This window comes from Lichenostomus cassidix, chromosome 2, assembly GCF_008360975.1.
Source record: "Lichenostomus cassidix isolate B80296 chromosome 2, HeHo_3.0, whole genome shotgun sequence".
NCBI lineage: Eukaryota > Metazoa > Chordata > Aves > Passeriformes > Meliphagidae > Lichenostomus > Lichenostomus cassidix.
In genome coordinates, this window is record NC_139482.1 from 42,830,871 (window position 1) to 42,854,468 (window position 23,598).

The following is a 23,598-nucleotide window of genomic DNA, read 5'->3' on the forward strand; positions in this document are numbered from 1 at the left end:
ACTGGGTACAAAGCTATCTGTGCTACCAAAAGCCCAGACCTTTTACAGAAGCCATAAGGAGTGTTAAATTCAACAAGCCACACTCTAACAGGCATGAAAACTTAAAGCCATGCACTGGCATTCATGGCTAAAAGTGCCACTTTATATTCATATCAATTTCACAGCTGATGAGACATGGTAAACAAGGGTGGGGAGGATTTCTTTTTTTTAAAAGGTATTCAAAAAATTATATATGCATCTATATTTTTAAGGGCTTGTCATCGTTGTACCACTTTGTTGCCTGGAATGAAAGAAAGCTAAAGCAAAACATGGACATGAGGGCAACTAATAAAATATTATATCCCGCATTTTCGGATTTCCAGTCGGGGCTTCCCTTGTGTTCACATTCCTTTTTGTTAGAGTCCCAGCTCCACATAAACTGCTACTCTGGTCTTAATAGATATATTTATCTGTGGGAAGTTTAAAGTTAAGAGGAGTTAAAAGAAGAGAAGAGCTTCAGTTAAATACTTGTGGTATTTAAATTCGTTGTACAGAAAAAGAACTAAAAAAAATAAAGCCATATGAATAAAGGGACATATATGATACGATCTCTCTGATCTGTATTATATTGCTTCTTATTTCTGCAAAGATTATAACTTGTAAGATTCCTTAACCTAATATCTTGCAATACATTACACCTGGCAAACCCCTGATTTCATTACACTTTCAAAATAGCTAAGTATGTTACAGTAATTGTGTACATTATTCCTATGTCTCCATGGCTAATTTTAAGTTACGGATATATTGCTTTGACTTTCCAGTGGGCAAAGTTCAGTTGGCCCTCAAATAGGAAATGTTCACTCATTGTAAAATACTGCGCTTTTTTTCTACTCTGTTATTTTTACAACCTTTGTTGAAGGATTTTCAAGGTAGTGTTGTAAATCTTGGAAGGTTAAAAGCCTGTAATACTTCTGAGCACATCTTTAGGCATCTATGCACACCCCTTTGGTTTAGTGCCTGTAAAAGGGTGCTTACTCATACTGATGGGTAACTGAGTAACACTCCAAAAGATGACCATACAAGTGATCACACAGCTCAAAAGCTTTAAGAAAAATCAAATCTTGTTTTGTTTTTCAGTCTGGCAAGTCAAAATAAAGCAGAATAGTACTACATATAAGTGGCATTAAGCACCTTTCTGCATTATTCTTGTTACATTATCCTTTGTAACCAGGAAATCGTCTCAATTAAGAGAGCATTGCTCTGAGTTCTGCTGTGGTTACCCACTGGTCTCTTCTTTCATGTGGTTACCCTACTTCCAGGATCATAAGGCACATTCCCTGATTTGCTGCAATGATAGCGTGGGATGCTTATGGAAAGAAGCTTGCTTGTTTAGCTCTGGCATTTGCAGTTACCAGTCCTACACTTGTCCTTGGAACATGGAGTGACAAACCCCTGAGACTCTCACAGGTTCTGAGGGTGTAGTGTGCTTCTCTGACCTCCTCATCTGTCTCTTGTTTTCATTGCTTGGTTTCACACTGAGCCCAACTTGTCCCAGATTCAATTAAAGGGATACTAAATCTGATTTATTCTAGCAAAAGCAAGATTTAATGAAGTTTGCACGTTTTAGCCAGAAAGCGGAAAATTAATCAGTGCTTTTTTTTTTTTTTTAATTTTTATTTTTAGCACTGGCTGAAGAGTTACTGTTCTTGTTTAAGGAGTTCTTCCCTAGAAGTATTGTCTTTGAAGAGCAGGAGTTGAACTCCAGCCATAACTTCTTCAGGAAACCTTTTCCAAATCTATCTACTCTTCAACAAGACTGGCTACTAAAATCTTTTCATAGCTTCACAACGATTCATAGCTTACTTCTTGCAAGAAGTCTTGTTCTTGCAGATTCACAGGGGGAAGCTTGCAGAACAAAGTCATCACACAGCAGTTATGTAAAAAATACTCCAAGTACTTTCAAATTGTGGGTAGAGCAAATGATGTTACTGTATAGCTCCTACTTTTTTCCTAATCTGTTTTTCATACTGGTTTACTTTGGCATTGATAAAGAGAGCCTACCTCAAAATTCATCTTGGTCAATGACTACAGCTAAAATTATTCTGGCCATGTCTTTTTAAAAATTACACAGGAATTCCTTTCACTCCTTCCAAAGCATTATTTTTAAAAATGTTTATGAAACACTCCATGAATTTAGGAAGAAATTAGAAGCAAATGCACTGAGATTGTGCAAGTCGAAAAAATGTTGTGTACTGGATTCTATAGCAGGTACTTTCAGATAATTTCACTGTTTTACATCTTCCTTAGAAAGATGCTAGTTTTTATTCCAAGTTGTCATGCCCACAGAGCAACATAGCTTTACAGTGCACATTAGATGTAAGGTTAAACTAATGTAAATAAAGATGCACCTGGCACTTGCTTGCAAGCAAAGCATCAGTGAACAGGATGGTGTTGAAAAACATTTTATAAGGACTCCCAGTCCAGCCCCAGTTGCAGTTTTGTGGCTTACTTGTCAAACTAGAGAGCATTTCTGGTGAGCTGAGACAAACTACAGGGTGATGCAAGAAGCTGAAGCCAATTCCAAGTGAGGGAGAATTTGCTCAGAAAGAAGCTGTAAATGCTGAATGAGTTTGCAGATTCTACCAATTTAGCTTTCAATGCATGTGACTGTCAGACAGCTAGGTGGAGGAAATGAGAAGGTGACAGCAATGAAGATCTTGGTTGAATTCTCCTGCTCTATTTTCTGCTCCACAGAGCAAAGGGTGCTCTTGTGATCTTGTAAATATGTGCTTTCACCAGTTAATTTCATCTGGTTGTTTAAAGGCTCAATGCTGTTTTGCTTGGTTGCAATAATTTACTTGTTTTTCTTACTTGTTCAACATATAACTTATATTATTGCTTATATCCAAATTAAATGCATTTTGCATCCTTGCTGCATCCAGTCTCTCATGTCCACAACTGCTTACACCAAGTTGGGATATGGATATTTGTTTTCTTCTCTTTCTGTAACTTCTAGTTGTGAAAATGCCCTCAGTTTAAGTCTTAAAAATGGCATTCTTGAACCAAATCTCAAGGAGAAGGAAGTGAGTCTCTTAAGAGGGAGGTTTTGTGTTAACATGTGGCCTTTTTCCTTCCCAACGCTGTTGTCAGACTGAAAGGCAAAGTGTCAGGAGGTCAGTATCTGCCAGATTCAGTAGGAATCTGAGTCTTTATTGGAAAGTGTACTTTGACAGATAAAAAAAGTTAAACTCAGGGAGTAAGTTTGTTTGAAGTTGATGTCATAAGGTCACTTTTCCTTCAATTTACATCTCTTGGTCTGTTAGTGCTGGAAGCAGTGCAAATAGTAGGCCAACTTTTGCAGTAATAAGGACTCTTTATGCATAAAGGGAATGGCTTCCAAAACTCATTAAGTGCTCCCTGTTATTGACTACATCACTATGTTGTTCTTTCTCTTCATTTACCCATCTTTACTATAAAGATTTCTGAATATTTGAAAGATTTTTAGATTTGCTGACCTTTAAACCATGTTTGAAAGGCAGCAGGCTTCATCTTCATCGTCACTGCCTACCAGAGCTCCTATTTCTGTATACATGACAACTAAGAAATCTCGAGAAAAAACAACAAATTATTCAGAAAACTAGGGGAAAAATGTGATTAAAGTTCCTTCTTGCTGCTCATTTTTGTAAAGCACTCCTTTTAAGAACTGCTTTTTCTCTCATGATTTGTCTCTGTACTTGTTGATAAAATACCAGGAAGTGGAAAGCTCAGGGAAAAAAAAAAGTCCTTCAAATAATACATTTCTCTTGGAAATTTAATTTTGGTTTAAAAAAGGTAATTTTTCCTTGGAAAAACACTTTGAAACTCACCACTTTCTTTCTAATATCAAATAGTAGATGATTCCCATAAGGCCAATCTACTTTATATCCTCTGTATGTCTTTTTTCAGCCATTTCACAATAGGAAATTATTCATTCAGTGACACCCACAAATTAATTGAAGCTTTTTTCTTTTTTTGAAATGCAAAGAAGAGAATTATAAAGTATTAATGTTTAAATTTCTTTATATTTCTAGTTCTCATTTAGAAGAACTCACTTTATATCTAAGCTCCACGTGGCCATGTCAGAAGATGATTCTTTTAACAACTTCATAGTCCCTTTGTGCTTACCTAGAAGGATTGTACTGAGCTTTCATGGGCACAAAAGTCCTGTACATCCCCTAGTTCATTTCTTAAAACATGTGTTCTGAGAGTCTCTTTCAGCCTGGTTAAGAAGAGACGGACAAGAGATTCCACTGACTTTCTGAACAATGACGTTTCAGAGCTTGAAAATGCATATATCATATATGACTGACCAAAGGATGGTGATTCTCTTTGACTGAAACTTTTAAAGTTCAAGGGTTTTGTCTTGCACACAAAAACAACCCCAAAAAACAAATCAAACCCCAAACCAGTCTGAGTGAGCTTAGATTATAATAATGGAGTTACTTTATTTTTTCTAATCGTATGAGTATTGTCCTGAGCTGCAGAGGGGCACAGAGCCCTTGATCTCCTTTGCTATAGAATTTCTCATTAAGGATGATGCAACCCAGGGAAACATATTTTTACATTTCAGACTTCTCTCCTAGTGACAGTGCTTCAGCTTTCTATGTTTTCTTCCTTGGAGGCAGAAATCCCTTTCTGTTTTCTCCCTCTGTGATAACTGATGCACAGTTCTGAAGAGAGCTCTCCTGCCCTGTGCACCAACTACTTTTGCCAGCTCGTAAGTTTCTGCTTAGCTCATGTGTATGTTAAATATATGCACAAATACAAATAGATCTGGGGTAATTCTAAACTGATTGTGAGGAATCATGTAGCCACAGCATTCTAAAATAATTTAGGTCAGAGGAAACCTCTGGCAGTCTAGTCCAATCCCCTGCTCAAAGCTGCTCTTTTCAGATCAGGTTATTCAGGGGTGACTGATCAAGTTTTGGACACCTCCAAGGGTTGATTGAGCTCCTGCAGTTTCTTTAAGCCCTGTTCCAGTATTTGATCACACTCACTTTTTTTTTTTTCCTTAAATAATGTCAAACTGGAATTTATGATGTTCCTGATTGTTGTCTCTTGTCCTATCACCGTTCACCTCTAAGAAGAGACTGGCTCCACATTCCTTTTATCCTCTGATCAGATAGTCATAGACAGCAGTAAGGTTTTCCCTTCTTGGGGCTGAAGGGACCCCTCTCTCACAACCCCTTCTTGCACTCAGGTTTTCCAGCCCAGTGCCCACCCGGGGTGCCACTGTGGCATTTGCTCCAGTAGGTAACACTTGCTCATTTGGGATCAAACTGGAATTTGCTGATGCATTTCCACAGAAAATGGATCAGGGGCACCTTTGTGTTACTGACGAGGTCCTTCCAGTGAGCTGTCTTGCAGCCCAGTGCCACACAGAAGCAGAAGGGGGAGGAATGATTTTCCCTGCTCTTGCCTCAGTTCCCAGCATGGCTCATGTACAAAGCCTTGCAAGGTGGGCAGTGCAGTGCAAGTGTCTTCGTCCTGGTCCTCTCTCTCAGTTTGCTGAACTCTCTGTGGTAGCAGAGATGTGGTGGCACCACTTTTGGGTGTCCTGGTTCACATCACCATGTTAGAAGTCCCTTATGATGACAGTGTGTGTCAGAGCAGTTGACAGAGGAGGAGATTTGCTGCTCACTTTCCTGTGTGGTACTGTGCAGACGGAGGAGTTTAACTACATGAAACTGTAGCAATTTTTCCCTTAAGATGGGAATGTGGCAGCTGGGGAAATCTGCCTTTTTCCAGAGGTGCAATGAAGCCTTTGGATCAAAAAACTACAATAGTACTTAGGAGTCAAGTATGACTCAGTTACTGTGAATACAAATGGTGAAAAGTTGCATATATTACACCATTCTGTTTTATTTTTTTTCTTCTACTCTTTTTTTTTTTTAACATAAAATTGGCCTTACTTGTTGTTTTCTGCATGCTCTGGAATGTGGGAATACTACGTCAATGCAGCAATGACAAGTATGAATTGGAGGCACAAGAAAATTAAAGATATTTTTCAAAGTATTTTAATCTCTTTGGAGAAAACTGTTGTTGCCGAGTTACTGTGCTACCTGAAACAAGTTCTTGGTGGGTTTAAGCAAAATATTACAAGTATCACATTCCTCTGTTTTCTGTTTAGCCTGTCTTCTTGGGAAATAACCATGCTTTTATGATTTTTTTAGATAACAGGTTTTTACCTTCATTCCACTATTAGCATCATGCTACTATATGGAAAGAGATCTAAAGAGGAATGTTTTTATTCAAAGCTTGTTTTGTTTTGAATATCTGATAACAAGTATCAAGTGTCTCAATGCTGTATCTAAGCCATCTAGTAATACCAACGTAACAGCTGAGTTTGTTCTGAATTCAGTGCTTTGTAAGCAAATAAAAGGTATTATGACTGGCCTTGGTGCGATAGGCACAGCTGGATAAAGCACAGTGTGCTTTCAGAGACCAGCTGACAGATATGAGATGTTCAGCTGGATGCCAGTCCAGCTGAAAAACAGAGGCAGGGTCCCCTGGGTTCTGCAGCAGCAGTTTTGTTTCTTCTTTCAACATGATAGACTTGGCATTGCCCTCACTAGCAGAACTACTTCACCCAAGTACCTCCCATGCACTTATAGGCTTAATATTTATTTTATGTCAGGACAAAAGACAGGCTCAAGGTCACTGGAGTCTATGCTAGGCTTTGCAGTGGTCAAACAGAAGTCAAACAAAGCCCAAAGACCAACATTTTTATTAAAAATACTTCTCTGAAAGCACAAACCAGTGAGTTTTCTTCTGTGCTATGTTACTAAGTGTGGAACTGTATCAGTAATGCTCAGGAATGGGGGCAATAACCAGCTTTTTGGCACCTGGTGTGTGATAATTGGAGGTGTGTATAAATTATCCAGGGAAACTCAGGTAGTAAATATTCTATAGAATGAACTGCAGAAAAGGAAATGGAAAGCTTGTGGGGCCCAAACTCCCCTGACAGTGCCTGCCCTGAGATGAAAATGCCAACTCACTAAGGCTGTCTGTACTTGGACTTTACTAGACCAGCATAGGTACAGCTTGCTGTGTTGATTTATGGTATCTGCTCTGCCAAATCCATCTTATCTGTTCCTGAAATTTGTCTGATCCTGGGTCTCAGCTCAATAAGCTGTTCTGTACTCAGATAATTCTGCAGAGAACCAGAGACATCTTTAGCATCTGTAATACATGGAGGACTGGGAGTTGGCACTACTTTGGTAGGACTCAGTCTTTTTATGGAAACATTTTAAATAAATGTGTAGATGCTTTGAGGACTCCTTCTTTAAAGATGCTAGTCATAAAACCAAAAAGTTTTGAGAACTTGCATTAGCTAAATCCCAAATTCCCGTACACTGGACATGCTGTCTTCTTTCAGAAATGCCACTTGGAATAGTTTCTGAATTGGTGCCAGTACACTCCTATACCCTGGAACATCTCTAGCATCTGAACCAGCATTTCAAATTGTATTACTAAGCTTGGATTAACTGGCTGACTGTGGACAGCTGTCCAACCAATTTCACAAATGGTGAGATGAATAATTCCAACAAGGATGCAAAAACTGGCATGGAAGAGGGATACAGCCACTGCCAATCTCTCTGCATAGTTCAGGGGCATTAGCAGTTTTGTATGGTCATGGGCTGCTCACAAAGTATAGAGCTTAAAGGAGCCAGAGCAGACATTTTAAAGCTTTGATTCTGAGTAAAAAGACTGATTTTGATACCTTGTTTGGTTGGAAAGGGGAGGTTTCCATTTTTTAATACAGCAGTAAACAAATGCAGAATGTGGGAAGATGACTCAGAAAACACCAGTGTAGTCTGATGTTTGTATTCTAACATAATAAATGGGCTGTTCTGTATGTATTTGAATACACACAGGCAGAATGCAGATGAACCTAATAAAATTATCCTAATCACTGGAATGACAGCCTCTCTGCAAGAAAGAAAAATTGATGTTTGCCTCACATGGAAAAGCAGATGTATCTTAATTTTGTAGTGTTCTTTCCATGTACAAGGGAATGATATTCAAGACTTCTTTGTTAATGAAGTGCTAGATTTTTCTGTCAAATGGCAGTTTGTAGAACTCAAACAATTAAACAAAAAAAAAAATGCTTTCTTTTGTGAGGAAACATTTTTGGGTTGAGGGTGTTCTTCTGGAAGCTCATGTATTGATTAGTTGTTTGTTTGTTTTCAAACTAAGAAAGCTGAAAAATAGAAACAGGAGGGAATAGGATTAAAAATTGTGACAGTGGAGCATATAGCTTTTATGCAGTTTCCATAAATATCTTAAAACAGAAACCTGAGTGAAAATGTGTCAGCATTTTGGAGCTAAATCAGGTTTATAAAGAAAGGAAGTATTTTTGAAATTACTTTAGAGACAGTAGATAGTAGAGCTTATATCTCAACAGGAGACCTTAACCACCTAATACTCCAGATAGATACAGTCTCACTTTTTGTCTCTCTTTCTTTCACCTTAAATAGTAGAATTATTGCTCCTGCCTGAACTCAAATGTCTTGTAATAGATTTTAATTGTGTTCCTCTGTTGGTATACTTTTGGGTTTTTATCCATGTGAAACAATTAAAAAAAACTATTAATAATTTTTATGTCATATTGTTTGAATTTAATTTCTTTCAATGCAGTAAAATTTAAGATAATTCATATTTCTCTAAAGGGGCAGACTTAACTGAGGAGAGTGGTGGAAATTAACATTAGCTAAAGTTATGACAATGATGATTTATGACAGCTGAACATTAAACAGTTTTTGTCTTCAACTAACATTTCTTGTAATAATATCTCCCTGAAGTAGGTGCAATCAGACATCAAGCTGTTTCACTAATTCTTTCTGATAGAGTCTGGGATGCTAGAGGATTTCACCCAGTGCAGAGTGGCTGGAGTGTCTTTCAAGCTGGGATGAATATGTTGAGTTTTAATGCCAATTATTGTACTTCATGGGCTTATTGGCTACACTAATATTGCACTCACTGCTATTACTAAAACTTGTGATAGTAATAAATTGAGAGAGCATGACACTCAAGTATGCATAGCTTGACTTTACAGTAGTTTGTTGTATTATAGTTTTGCTTCAAGAAATTTTGGAAAAATATATAGATTTAATTTCTTGTATCTTTTAAACATGTACCTGCTATATATTATTTTCCATTTTAGCTTAGCAGTTGTATTCATCACAGGTTATGTGTGTTCCAGAAAACCAAACCAAGGTATAATTTCAGCTCACAAAACCTGGATTTAATTCAATACTGGCTCTGCTTTGACTAGATAATCCCATGAGGTTACTTCCAGCCTGATTTATCCTATAGTTTAGAGATTTCCGTGCAATATCAATACAGATCCTTTAAGTTCATTAATTTACAAATGATGAGGATTTGACACTTTGCCAGAGACAACTTTAACACTGCTTATCATGTCATGAAACATTTTAAGCTGAGAACCAATCCTTTGCTCTCAGTTACAGAATGCATTGTTATTGACTTCACAATGGTGCTATAAAGTTCATTTTATCTTTTTCAGATCATAAGGTTTTTTTCTCTATATATGCTATAAACTCATAATTGCCTTTAGAGATCCCTGAAGACCCAGAAATTGCAGAAGAATATTATAAAGATGAGTTTGAATCCTGTTCAGAAGATAGTGAAGAGGAGGAAGATGCAGAATTGTCCCAGACTGTCTCTAAGACAAATCACCAGGTACATGTGACCTTTGAGAAAACAGTATACACTTGGTGCTCATTTTCCATGAGAAAACTGAGTTCCTTCCAAGAATTTGTCCTACTGACATTGCTGAAGTTGGGTTTTTTTGTTTTGTTTTGGGTTTTTTGGTTTTGGGGTTTTTTTTTGTTTGTTTATTTTGTTTTGTTTGGGGGTTTTTTTGTTTTTTTTTTGTTAGGCATGTCTGTGTATATCAATAGCATGAATAAATTATATGTCTATTATAAGATATTGATGAGAAGGATTTTTGCTTTCCTTCATGAATAAAGATAGCACTTCCATGAATGCCTTAAGGTAGATCATTGTCAGAAAACCTCATTGTGACTCTAAAACACTCAGAGTGGGATCCTCTCAAATGTTACCTATGATTTAAATTAAATTAAAGCTGAAAGTATGCTTCAAGCATAAGATCCAAGTTCCAGCTCTGATTCCCAGGCAAAGATAGGCACCTCCAGTTCCTGGCTATATTTTCTAGGACAGTGTGATGAACTATGAGCCTAAGTAGCTAAAAGACTTGACCAGAAAATCTGTAGACTTTCCCAAGAGTCACAGAAGTGTCAGTGAAGAGAAAACATATTGTTGAAAAGCTTAAAGTGGCTTTATCAGTCGAGGCTGCCACAGGAAAGCCAGGGATTGCAGTGAAGGTTGAAGATTATTGGAAAAGGCACCTAATTTAGATCTGATCAGAATGAGCTGAGATGAATCTTGTCTGCAGTGATCAAGTCTCAGTGAAATCAATAAACTTAAATGCCTGAGGCAGTTCTGAAAATGGATCCTCCTAAGGCATTCAGGAACTATTAATTTCTCCCATGGACCACCAGTTTCAAGCATAGCCTAAAGTGCCTCTGCATGGTACTATTTGGTTCTGCCTAGGAACATTTACTTTCTTCTGTGATCATGTGCAAAGTTTGCAGAACAGGGTGTGATGTCTTCTCCATTTCAGGGAACCAGCCAAGTAGACTAATACTCTTCACTAAATTATAAATAACTTGTGTTTTTTGAAAAGTTTGAACTAATAACTTTTTTGAGACGTACTTTTAAGGCAAAAATAAAGCGTGAGAAACCAGAACTCTGCTTCTACCACAGTAGCAGGGGATCCTGAAATTGTCCCACAAGTAAAACTTGAGGTTTATTCAGAAACAGCTTCATTCAATCTAGACATGTCCTTCTAGCTTTCAAACTATCCACATGGGATGCCTTAAAATTCAGGAGCAGTTTTTGTGCAGCAGTGATCTAAAGAAATTATTAGTCAATTGTAAAACAGTGGAATACCTGAGACAATAAGTTTATTTCAGTTTGCTAGATTTATGCTTACCCACAGCACACAGACATGCAAAGAAACCATTGCCCACAAAGTCTACCACAAGACACTCTTGAAAATGAATTACTGCTCATTTTCATCAGACTCTGAGACAACTTTTTTTTTTTGCCTTTTGGAATTTTCATTCAACTTTCACTGATGGTAGCAGTAAGTGTCAATCAGTAGTGTTTTTGAACAGGCAGACTGCTGCTTAGAATTAGTGAAGGGCAGAAGACAAAAATAGATTTCTCAGTAATACAGAATAAATTAGGTGCTGGCATTCAGATGTGAGCAGCAACAGTCCATGTTGCAGTGACTCAAAATTCTGTGATGACAAGAACCAGCATGGTGGGCTGGAAGAGCCATCCCAGTGGCATCCTGCTGCCTCTACCCAGTCCCTGTGGCCCTGAGGCTTTGCTTTACCAGCACACAGAGCACTGACCCTCTGTGAACTGGCCTGCATGGACTGACTGGGAAGCACCCCCATTACCATTTGCCTTTTGGGACTTCCTCTGTCAAAGAAGCTAATTATCTGTGCTTTTCTCATGTTGAGTCCAGCACCATAAGATATACAGTTATACAGTAAGTGTGTTTCTGGGTATTGACACAATTACCTTTTGTATTTCTTGGGAAGTGAAAATAAGCAATTTTTGCTTTCTCAAGTGAAAAACTGTGCAGTAAGTCTGAGGTCAAAGCAGACTGAACATATCTGTGCAAATCTGAGCACCTATGTCTGAACTCAACAAACAAAGGCAATACTGTGAGGGGAACTAAGCAAGCATTTTTAGGGAGTAATCATCTAATGCAGGTTAGGTGGAATATGCAGAGAGGTCCCTCCTTGGTGACTATAGAGGGATCTACAGCTATTAACATGCACATGACATCTTCCTTCTAGATGTCAACAGTTATGTGAGATGAATCCCACTCAAAGGTAGGTGGGATCATGCTCAGTATTAATAATAAGCAACATATCCTACCAGAATAGCAAAGGTTTGCTTCTGCAGTCATTTACTTAATACTAAAACTCCTACTTCAATTTCTATGATGGGATTCATACTCTTAAACCGTTTCTTCAAAGGTACCTTAGATCAAGCTTTTGGAGATGAGTGCTAAAAAAGAAATCATTCCCCTGCAACACAGTAAGGACTTGTAAGCTAATTTCTGCAAAGCTCTCAATTTTCCAGTCCCAAGATTGCTTTACTAGTTACTTCTGTGCAGAGAGTGCAGAAATGCTGCATCTGGTGGTGCTCTCTGGTGACCCCATTATTTCAAACAAGGATTAAAAAATTCCAATGTTCATGCAGTAGCATGGGGTCAGAAAAGTCATCTAACTGAACACCATATTAAGGTGCAAGATGTAGAAAGGGATATGAGCTGTTTATTCAAGCTATATTAGGCTCCCACAGATGTCAAGATAGACTGAGAAGTAGTGGCCTCATGTGGGATGTAATGCCACTTAGGAAGGTAGAGTTAGGCACTGAAACACTGTAATTTTAAAGGTTTAGGATGGGAGCTGAGACAGGTTTCATTCTCGTGTGGATACCTTTCAATACAGCCTATCTGATTTCAACTACATTGTCCAGCACTGGAGTTTGGTGTCCTTTGTTCCTTTATTTTGGAGCAGAAATGCACACTGACAGATTTGAAGCAGCAATTTGCCAATTGCTTTTCCAGACCTCTACTTCTTCAAGCCAGTGACTCTTTTTCACATGTTTTTTTCCCAGGAGAGTCAGTTTCTAATTAGGGGGAATTCATGAAAGAGAATGACAAACTGTTTTAAAAAAATATTTCAGTATGTACTGCTTAATAGAGGTTTCATCTTGAAAAGTTAGTGTGCAATGAAGCTTCCATTGGCTTTGATTTAGCTGAGATGCTAATGGATGCTCTTAACTGCAGTTCATCACCATGTTCTTTGTGTTTTTTCTCAGTGACCATAACAAATTCACCCTCCTCATTATGACAAAATCTACTACTGTGATGCATCTAGTTCCTATTTTCAAATTCCAAGTTGCTTCTGAGATTGTCAAGCCAAACAATCAGCTGGCACAAATTATCATAGCTCCAGAAGCTCTGAGTGGTCTGTGTTCTGTGACCCCAAAGATGCTTCACTGGATTCCTAACACATGCCTTGGCATGGCCTGTGGCTGTTAGAAAGGGTGTTGTGTGTTCTGAATATGAGATGTGCAAGAACTTATCCACACTGGCCCTTATGCAAGGGAGTGCCTCTGTTCTGGGCATCTGTCAGAGTCCCCTGTCCATTCTGTCGGGCTTTGCTTTCTCTGAAAAAAAAGGCAGAAAGATTAAAGATGTATATTAAATGAAACAGCTAAATCCTTTTCCAGTGCTAAACCCAAGCAGGGAAAAGACATGAAAGAGGTGAAAATGTATATTTTGCATTACAGCATAATGAAAAAAAAATCAGCTTTGTTGTCATAATTGGAGTAAATATGATGTCCTGTGGTGACAAGTCAAAGGTTTGGGAATTACAGGCTTTATCCCATTAAAAAAAGAAAAAAAAAAGTTTTATTAAAGCAATAGTATTGTGTATGGTTATTTGCCATGCTTTTGTCTATTTGTCTGTAGATTTGTGGTTAACTGTTAGTCATAGTGAAAATAAAAATTATCATAAAGTAATATTAGCAGAAAATTAATATAAATTTTTATTTGTGAATGAAAAAGATTTAATAACTTTTAAATGAAGTCCTAAAGGTTCTTTTAATAATTTTTTTAGAAGTACAGAGAAATGATTTCTGTAATACTGTCTTTTTTAATTCAATATTCAATGTGTACTGTGTATATTAATGTAATGAATGCATTCTCTAGCATTTCCTGGCTGCAGAACTGGAAACCCTTGTGCTGACTTGATCCATTCAGGACCCACAGGCTACTCCAAAAGGGCAAAGAGACTCCTTTAAACCTCTGAGCTAGTGGGTTACCTGTTGCAATGGCCAACCAAGAAGCTGATTTCCACCTTGCAAACCTCAGGCTGTTTCAAATCTAAGCCCATGAAACAACTTGGGGTGAAGAGTAATTAGTTTATGTTCATCCATAACAGCTCCTATTTGCACCAGGCGGTCCCTAACCAGCTGGTAGTCATTGCCAAATATTATTGCTGTCCTGCTTAGGTATACTGGCAGTTCCTCAATCTGAGAAATTTAGAATGAGCATTTTAAGTAAGTTCACAGAGGAGTATAAAGCAGATTATCCACTGTAGAAGTGAAGATCAATATTATTTCTTTTTATTCAATTGTTTTAAGTCTCAAAGACATAGAATGCTGAATATTTTTTTTCAAATATGTATTTTTTACTATTTTTTAGCAAGGTCAAGGTTTTGACTGTCAGTTTTAGATAGTCAAGAAATGCTGCATTGTCAAATGTGATATGGCAGCAACTTCTACATGCTCATTGCCCAAGTTTTTCTTGGACTTTCATAAAACCGTGATTTACTTCCTGGACAACAATCATTGCTTAATGGCCAGGACTTTAAATTTCTTCAGTGTACACAAACAGTACTTCATATTAAAGATACCATGGCAAAACTGTTAGCCATCTGTTTCATAACAGAACACTGGAAATATAGAAATGTTAAAATCTCTTCTTAATTAATAATTTTTAAATTAGTTGTTACTAGACATGTAAGTAGATGCAATTACATGAAACATAAGTATTAATTTGCTGTGGGCAGCTATGATAAGCATAAAAGATTTGGCATGGTTAAAAAGCATATACTTGTCTTTTTCAATGTAATGTTGTTTTAGATATTCCAGGAGTAACTGATCGTAAAAGGCAGGAATATTTTCAGAGACTGCACACCACCTGCCACAGTAAATATATCTCCTTTAAACTCCATGCACAGCTGTTCAAAACACTGTAGTTCTACAAGGAATCTGACTTAGAGAATTGTTTGGTTATAACATCATTCCAAAGCCTGGTGTTTTAGGAGAAGAAAACAGAAAACGTCCTGGGCAATGTGGATCACTTTGTGGATCACCACTTACCGTGGTGATATGCTCTGTGCTTTTGGGGTTGTACCTCTGGGACACAGCATTTGTATTTAAGTTTGTGCTCACATTAATGCTATTCCTATTTCATTTATTCACAGGACAGTGATATGGAGGCAATGGTTAAATATTTGGAGAGTGTCCTGAATAACAGCTCATTGGGTAAGGTGATACCTCTTCTTTAGATAGCAGCAGTTATTAGCAGTCTGTATACATCACTGTCCAACTATTTCCATTTTGAAACAAAATAATTCAAAAAAATGTGATCTCTGCAGAGAAGTATAAATATGCCAAAAGAAAAGGCATAAGCAGTTAAGTGCTTTTGTTGAAAATAATAAAGCCATAAAGCATGATAGTCAGAAATGTAGAATGTTATAACAAAAACTTTTTAAAACTTGACTACTGTCATTTTTTTCTCAGGAGGAAAATATTTGAGGATATGTAAGCTATTTTATAGTTTTTAGTCCTGAAAACAATAAGAGAAAATGAACTTAAATATTTATTTTAAAAATTATGATCAAGGTTTGGATAATACTTAATTTATGTTAGAGTATCTCATTACAGGCACAAAGACATCAGTGAGAATTTAAGTTTGCAATTTAATCCTAAAATCTCCTGCAAAATCTCTCTATAAATTTAGAGTCTGAAAGCCTAGGTTCTTGTGGTCTACTTAAAAGCTAAGAACGAACACTTGTGTGAAGGAAGGCTATTTACTGGGGCCACTGTCCTCGGAGGCCACCAGGCTGGACTGTGCCAGCAGCAGCCTCTGTGTGAGATACATGAAAGGCCAGCTGAGCTCCCAAAGGCTCCCATGGGAACTGCAGTCTAATTTAGCTGCTTCATTTGCATTCATTCAGTCGGGATAAACCTGACTCTGTATTATCTAAAACCACAGCACAGGAGAATCCTAGGAAATCCCGTTTCCAAAGATCCTTCCAGTGCTGAGCTCTGTTTCACCCCTGCTTGTGAGCATGGACAGATAGGAGGACAGAGTTAAGAAGAAAAAGGATGAAAGGAAGTAATCAAAGCTGTGGCCATTATAGTCTTGTAGCCACTGGTCACTTTCTGGGTCCCATGTCAGGGAGAGCCTCAGGACTGGAGGAAGGAACATCTACATCCGGTTTCTCTTCACATTTGCAGAGAACCCCTCGTCTCTAAATTCTGCACTCATTTATGCATTTGCAGGATCATTGTCTGCAATGGGTTTGCAGAAGTAGAAATAGGGACAAAATTTTGCTCTGTGCTTCAATATTTTGTTATTTTAATTAAAGAAAGGAATTGCCTTGAAGGCTTCTGAGAACAAACAAGAATATTAGCCAAAGACAAACAGTGGTGTTTTAAAAACAATCTTAGTATTAGAAACTCCCATATCTTAATCTTTTTCTGAAAGATGCCTTTTTAAAATTGTAATATTAAAGAATTAAATTGTACTTTTATCATTAAAAAAATCTCCAACCAGTCTGTGCTGAAACTTATAGTCTTTCTCCAAGCTAAAGTAGCAATTAGGTATTATTTGCTCTAAAGAAATATATGTGATGATAATAAGAAACGAATCTTATTATCCCTTTTATCTTTGTATGCTCCATGTCACTGAAAAAGTTTAAACTTTTATTACTTTAAGTTCTTCCAACAAAAAGCTGCAGTTGGGGTAATTTTCATTTGTTTGCTAATGTTCATTTATACCTTGCATATTCTTCACTGGGCTCCAAATTCACATTACATCAAAATTTTCTGTATATGGTGCATTTACATAGGTTAGATACTTATTCTCTTTTTTCACCCTAAAGTTGGTTATATCTCCTTCCAGGCTCTCATTTCTTTAACTGACCATAAGCACATTGGTTGTAGCCATGGGATTCCCAGGAAAAGCCAGAACCTCACTTCTTATCATCCCATGCCTTTACACCTTATCCTTTGTTCCTGCTTTTCAAGGCATCTGCTGTGTGCTTCAGGCCTGTACTTCTCTACATTACTTGAATTAAGTTATAAATATGTCTTTCTACATGGAATATAACTATCTGTCTAAAAATGCAGTTTGTATGTTACAAGAACAAGTGGAGATAAAACAAAATATGGATTTCATGGCAATAATAAGACAGAGGCAGAAATCTAGCCAGGACAGAATTTCTTATAGTGTCTTTAATTATTGAAGTATTGTGAAAAAATTATGAGTCATTTTAAGCAGTTGTTAGAGAACAATCAAGAAGTGAAAAACTAGAACTTTTTTTGTTTATGTCAGCAAAGGCTGTGATGAAAAGTATGCGATAAATATACATTGTTTTTCCACAGGTTGAGTTGCTTTAGTATAAAACTTAGTGTTTATGAAAGGACTTGGGAGGTAACTTTAATTAAAATAACAAAATTCTCCTCATGAGGCTCCACAGAGTCACTCCAAATGCCAGAGCTTTAGTGTGGTACACAGTTGCTTTTGTGCTATACAGGTCCATTTGTGCTATACAGGTCCAATGGAGGACATTTGAAAGAAGACAGACCATGCTGATAAAAGCTGAAAAATTCGGAAGATCCCAGAAAAGAACTGCAAAAGAAAAGGGAGCATGAAAAACTGATTTTAAAATTTACTAAATTTGCTTAGCATAAAAGAGGGGAAGGTTAGGGGCAGTTGGGTCATTTTGTATTGTATGTGAATCAGAAAAACACATCTGATTCTAACCTTTTACATCTTGTACAAAAAGGCATTGTAGGATCTCATATGTAGCAGTGAAAGCTGAAGAAAAGGAATCTGCAATCCAAAGAGAAGTTTGTGATTCAGTGGAGATAATAGCTTCACAACACATCATGGCTTACCAAGAGATGCAGTAGATGTGTATCACCAATTCTTTGGTCATTAGCAGAAATTTTGTAAGCATGCCTTTGGAGCATAATTTATGAAAGGTCTTACCAGATAATGCACCTCTGAATAAAGTCCATTCCCTGCAGATCCTCAGTGAAAACCTCAAACTGGTACTCCATCACCTGAGAGGACAAAGATCTTTTTCCTTTTGCCCTATGTTGTTCTCAGCAATACTGGGTTAGACACTGAGAGATATTGAAATACATTTAAAAAGCCACAATACCTAGTTTTGAAAACTAGTGCTCTTGCTTCATTTGATTTTGTTTAATGGATCAAGAATGATATGTTGGATAAAAGATGCAAATAATTATCTGGTAACTTTTTGAAGAAGCATAGTTCCTTTTTGTGTTGATATGTGGGTACACAAACTGCCTGAAGCTGGGTGCAAAAGAAATTATTAATTGAATAACTGCTTCAAAGAAAATACTTTTGATATAGAAGCCCAGAAAAATTTGTTGAGGTGTGCTGGAGCACCAATGTGTCAAGCTCTTAGCAGTCTTCACTGAGAACTCAGTTTTTAATGACCAAACACGCCTTTGCAGTATCCTACAGTCTTCAGTCAGTGCTGCCTTGCAGTAGCCAGAAAATCATATTAAATGGAGTGGAAGATAGAGAGTTTGCACACAGAGATGAAGTTTTTCTTGGCCAACTGCCCATGTGTAAAGTAGACAAAATACAAATCATTTAGCCAGAAATCCCAGAAAAAAACCCAAACCGAAACAAACAAGAAGGATATCTTTAATAATGAAATGTCAGAGGAGAAGGAAATATTGTAGCAATAAACATACTGAATCCACTAAACAGAAAGAATATGCTGAGCTCTAACTACAGTGATATATCCTGTAATAATAGTAATGCCAGAATTTATCTGCTGCCTGTGGTTAAACGTACTCTTAAGAGACTGCAAGGTTTATGTTTTCCTTAGGCCACTGGTGCTCAGGGCATCAATTTTTAATTGGTATCAAAGCACCAAAGCCCTCTGTCTGGACCTTAATACTGTGCCAACTCAGAGAGAGGCATGCAACCCAGTAAGCCATGAGCACTGCTTTCCACAGAGCCTGGAGTTTCCTCAGTGCTATCCTGAGGATATCTCAATTTTCCAGTGCCACTAAAGGAGTTTAATGCTTACAGACTCCATGTAAAAACATGTGGATATGCATGTGTGCTGTTACAGTAAATGACCAGGAAATGTTTTTTTACATTAATAGGTGAAACAATTGGTTGCCAGTAAGAACTGGTCTTGTCAATTTTCATCTTTTAAACTACATTAAATATACCTGAGTTCTAATACTTAGGCACCAGGTAACTTCTAGCCATTAGATGTAATGATAACTTAGGAAAATGTTTTTAAATGTCCAATTGTTTGTCCTGAGCCAGCTGACAGAATCAGGAATCCATTTCTTTTGTGCTTCCAAGCTTCTGAATCCAGCAGACACTCACTGTGAGTGATTCAGCAGGATCCCTCACAATGGAAAGTAAATCTCAGTATTCAAATGTACGTGATAAGGATCTAGAATCATGTACAACATAAGAGCTTAGCCCTTGGGGAAGCCATGATTACACATTCCAGGGAAGCATTTGGTGTTCTCTGGGGGTGTCTATACCAGCTCATAGAGGGAGGGTAGCTGCAAGCTCCCTCTGGCTACATGTGATCCAAGTTAATGCAATCCAAACTAAGCCAAACCCCAGCTGAGTCCAAAATCCCCTGCTAGGAGGGGAGCGTGCTCATTTAGACGAGGTATTGTGTTAACATGTTTGACTTTTGGCTTGCTCATATCCTATGCAGAGCCGTCCCACGCCTGTTCAGAGCTTGAGTCCTGAGTGCCACAGCCCACACATTTACACAGGTTGTAGTCCCACCCTGATGCATCTTCTCTATTGGAAAGTGAAATCCTAATGCCAAACAATTAGCAAGAAGAAGCTAAAATATCTGTTTTGTTTAGCTTAAGAAATTGAAAGCTGAAATACGATCTCTTTTTCCAATTACAAAGAAATGAAAGGACTATGCAAAAGGCAAGGAAAGAACTGTGTAAGCCAAAGAAAAGGACTGGCAGAGAAGGAAAATCAGCATGAACTGCTTGATAAAGAAGTTTTGTCAGGAAATAAGAGGGGAGATTTTAGCCACCAGCTGCCAGTGAGGTTTTTGAAATTGTCTTTCAATGGGAGCAGTCAGGGCAAAAAGTACATAAATTCTTTAGGAAAACTACAGACTTATGTGATGGAATGCCTGCATGAAATTGCAGCATATTGAGCTGATAACCCTGACAGCCCTCTGTGATTCAAGATTTCCGTGTTCCTGTGGATGAGCACCTCAGTGGCATGTGAGCCCTGGGTCCTGGAATATTGCAACAGCTCACAAGGCCTCCAGAACAAAAAGAGCGAGCATGTGTGTTTATGCATATGTATATCTCTCACACATACATATGTATTTACATATACAGGTATGTTTATATAAATATTCATACATAAAAATAGTACCTTTATCTGAAGGAGCAAGTGATGCTGTAAGTTAAATACTTCCAGTTTACAGAAATGATCAAGGTAAAGGAGAGACTTGCCTGTTAGGAAGAATGTTCTTGCTCTTACACAAAAACAATGGAAGAAAATGCATATTGTCTAAGCAAATTCCATTTTGTTGGATATTCTTCTGTCCCAGCACTTCCTCATGTGGTTGTCCTTTCTGTTGTAATTCCCTATACATTACGCAGAAGGAAAATTGTTGTTACAATTCTGGTGCCTTTAATACACCTACTTGTCCCTCAGAAAGGAGTTGTCCTTAATGTGCATTTAATAATCTAATTCATCTTTAATTAATGTGGCCCTGCCTTGTGAGAAACAGGAATAGTCTTCCTCCTTCTGACTGCCCTTGATTCTGCAATAGAGCTCAGGGGATGAAGGTGAATAAGGTTGTGTGTCTGTGCATTGATTTGTAGGCTCAAGGACTGTCACCGGAGTGTCTCCAGGGGTGCCGCAGGGATTCAGAGCTCTCAACAGTACTATGGCTGAGACCAAGCTGAAACACATGAGGGAGTAAGTAGCATATTTATGTGTTACCCATCTGCAGCCGAAGAATACTGATTTGAAAAAAACTACAAAGCATAGCAAATAAAACCCAAAAATCCCATCAACAAAAATAAGTGGATGGTAAGGTGTTTACAGACTTGCCTACTTGCCTTCTGAGAGGATGAAGGTTGACTCTCACTTCTGATTGTTTTCTTGTAAGCTGCACAATCACTGACACCCTTCCAGGATCCAGTTTGCCTTCACTGCTGTTGGTGTCATTCTGAATGTCACTTTCTTTATTAGCACAGCACATGCCCATAAATCACCTGCAGATGTACATGTTGCCACCATGTTTGCTCCCTCACCCACACTTCATTCTTGCCTAGAATGAAAAGTGAATGGGTTTGCTTCCCATGGTGCTGATCTGATAATCATAGTGATGTGTATTATTTCTGAACTCAGGTATTCTTCACAACATTGCAAGATTCAACTGCTCTCAGATTGTAAACTGTTTAGAAAAGGGCAATTTTTCTCTTGTGTAGGTGGACAGTGCCAATAACGTGGTGGATGTTATCAGAATACAAATAAATTCAAACAGTAGATGCTAATAGTTATTTAAGAGAGTCCTCTAAAGAAAATTAGTACAACTCTGACATTGATACAAACAGCATTGATAGCAATCACTGTTTCAAACAAATCACTATGTATTTCAAGAAAATACTGATCACATTTACTCCAGATAGAAGTTGTTTGGTTTTATGGTATTTCAAGATGGAACAGCTTCCAGGGTTTCATGTCATGGCTTAGCCTTTATTGTGTGACCAGTCCCAGGTCTCACAGCCTTCTGCTCATACTACTGTCCATTCTCTTTTCAAGGAAACTACTTTTAAAAATAAATTAATGCATTGTGTTGTGCCAGCTACTTGCAAGGAGAGGCTTTTTAGTAAAAATTCCCACTAAACATACAGACTTCACCTTGTGTTCTCATAGTTCCTGGATGAAACTTAAATATTTGGACTTCACGGTTATTGCTTTTAGAGCTAAGTTATGATTAAATTACTTCTTTCCAATTCTGTTTTTCCAGTGCTGTTTCATGGTTTTCACAGTTTGTTGTGACTCACATTATTGTCCTTTCTCCAAAACGTAGTGTGACTTTTTCATTTTCTGAATATGTAAAGGTGAGAAAAGGCTTAATTTCTTGAAAGGTAAAGTGTTAAGGAGCAAGTGAGTGAGCACAGTACCCAGCATGTATGTACGTGTATGTACTCGAGGAGATCCCTGCAAACTCTGACCCATGGCCAATCTGCACACAGGGCACAGTGGGGTTTTCAGTGGTGAGAAGGAAGCACATCTGGCTGTGAATCAATACATGAAGCCACAGCTGTTCTGCTCATCTCTCAGCAAAATTCACATGATGTTTGCTGTATGTCATCCACACAGCAGTGCCACCTAAGCAAGTCTAATATAATTTAGACTTGTGCTATTCAGTTTTACTCAGGTAGATGCAGATTTTGGGAGGGGTCTTCCAGATGACAGCTTCTGATGAAAGAGACAATGTGGGGGACTTGTCTTACAGAAACTGAGTAGCTGTAGTTCCCATAAGGAAAGAGAAGAGCAGAGCAGGGGAGATAATGTGGAAGTACAGTGAAATCTGTTTGGGTGTCAAGTCACTGTAGAAAGAGGACTATGAAGGTTTGGGATTTGCACCATTTTCAGATGTTAGGACTCATAGATTCTGATGAGGGAGACTCCTATGTCATGAACTGCTCATAAAGAAACTTTGTGCCCATGCATAACAAATGACATTACTGGAAGAAAGTCTCAGTAGCTCTGATAAAATGGTAGATTAATCTAAAATAACACAGGGCCTAACAGTAAAAGTGCCTTTTAGCCATTTCCAATTTACACATGAATAATGTGGGCTTGCAAACCACTGTAGCAAGACAATCACTTGACAAAACGTTATGTGCTCATTGCTTGAGTTACTGCAGCATGCTGCACTAAATGCCTTCTTTGACTTGCTGCATATTAGAGCATCAAAGAAGGAGGTTTCTACTGTATTCTTATGCAGGACTTGACCAGGATACTCATGTGAGAGGGAAGCTGTGCTAAAAATCTTTATGGAAATATAGAAGCAAGCCACTGATATTCTTGATTATAGTAGGTAGGAGTGCTTGGTCTCCTCCTAAGGGGAAAGAAATGGCTTTTTCTTCACTACAACCCCTGAATATTTCCCCTGACTTTTTCTTTGCAATTACCATTGCACTCTCTGTTCCAGCTGATCACATCCAGCACCAATGTGAACTGCTGTCCTCTCAGTAAAAGCCATGATAAAATCATCTACTCCAGTGACAACAATTTCTAGTTTGTTATATTTAGTATCAGAATTCATTATAAAGCTTGTAACAGCAGAGATTTAATTTTACCTTTCAAGTAGAATTCGTTCTCTCCACAAAAATTGTCCCTTCAGTGCTAAGCTTTCAGATATTGGGATCTGCAGTGTGAATAAGAAATCTCCATTTTTTGAACTAATTCCCCCAAATGTTGTCATTATGCTCTATCCCAGCCCTGCGTGCCAGCAGTGAGGAGTCAACCAAATAGAGAAAACTGAGTTGAGAGACACTTACTCCTTGTATTGGGCTTTGAAACTGAGGAATCCTATTAGATGCAGGAAATGGGAGGAGCCATTTCCTGCTATT

General features: G+C 37.9%; 1 protein-coding gene across 1 annotated transcript in view; it reads left to right on the forward strand.

Moving 5' to 3' along the window:
- Positions 1–23,598, forward strand: part of NEK11 (NIMA related kinase 11) — an 81,566-nt gene that overhangs the window by 47,335 nt on the left and 10,633 nt on the right. The window contains exons 13-15 of the mRNA XM_085051256.1: positions 9,599–9,723; positions 15,147–15,207; positions 20,830–20,926. Coding sequence (XP_084907382.1) covers positions 9,599–9,723; positions 15,147–15,207; positions 20,830–20,926 — 283 coding nt within the window. The remainder of the gene's footprint in view (positions 1–9,598; positions 9,724–15,146; positions 15,208–20,829; positions 20,927–23,598) is intronic.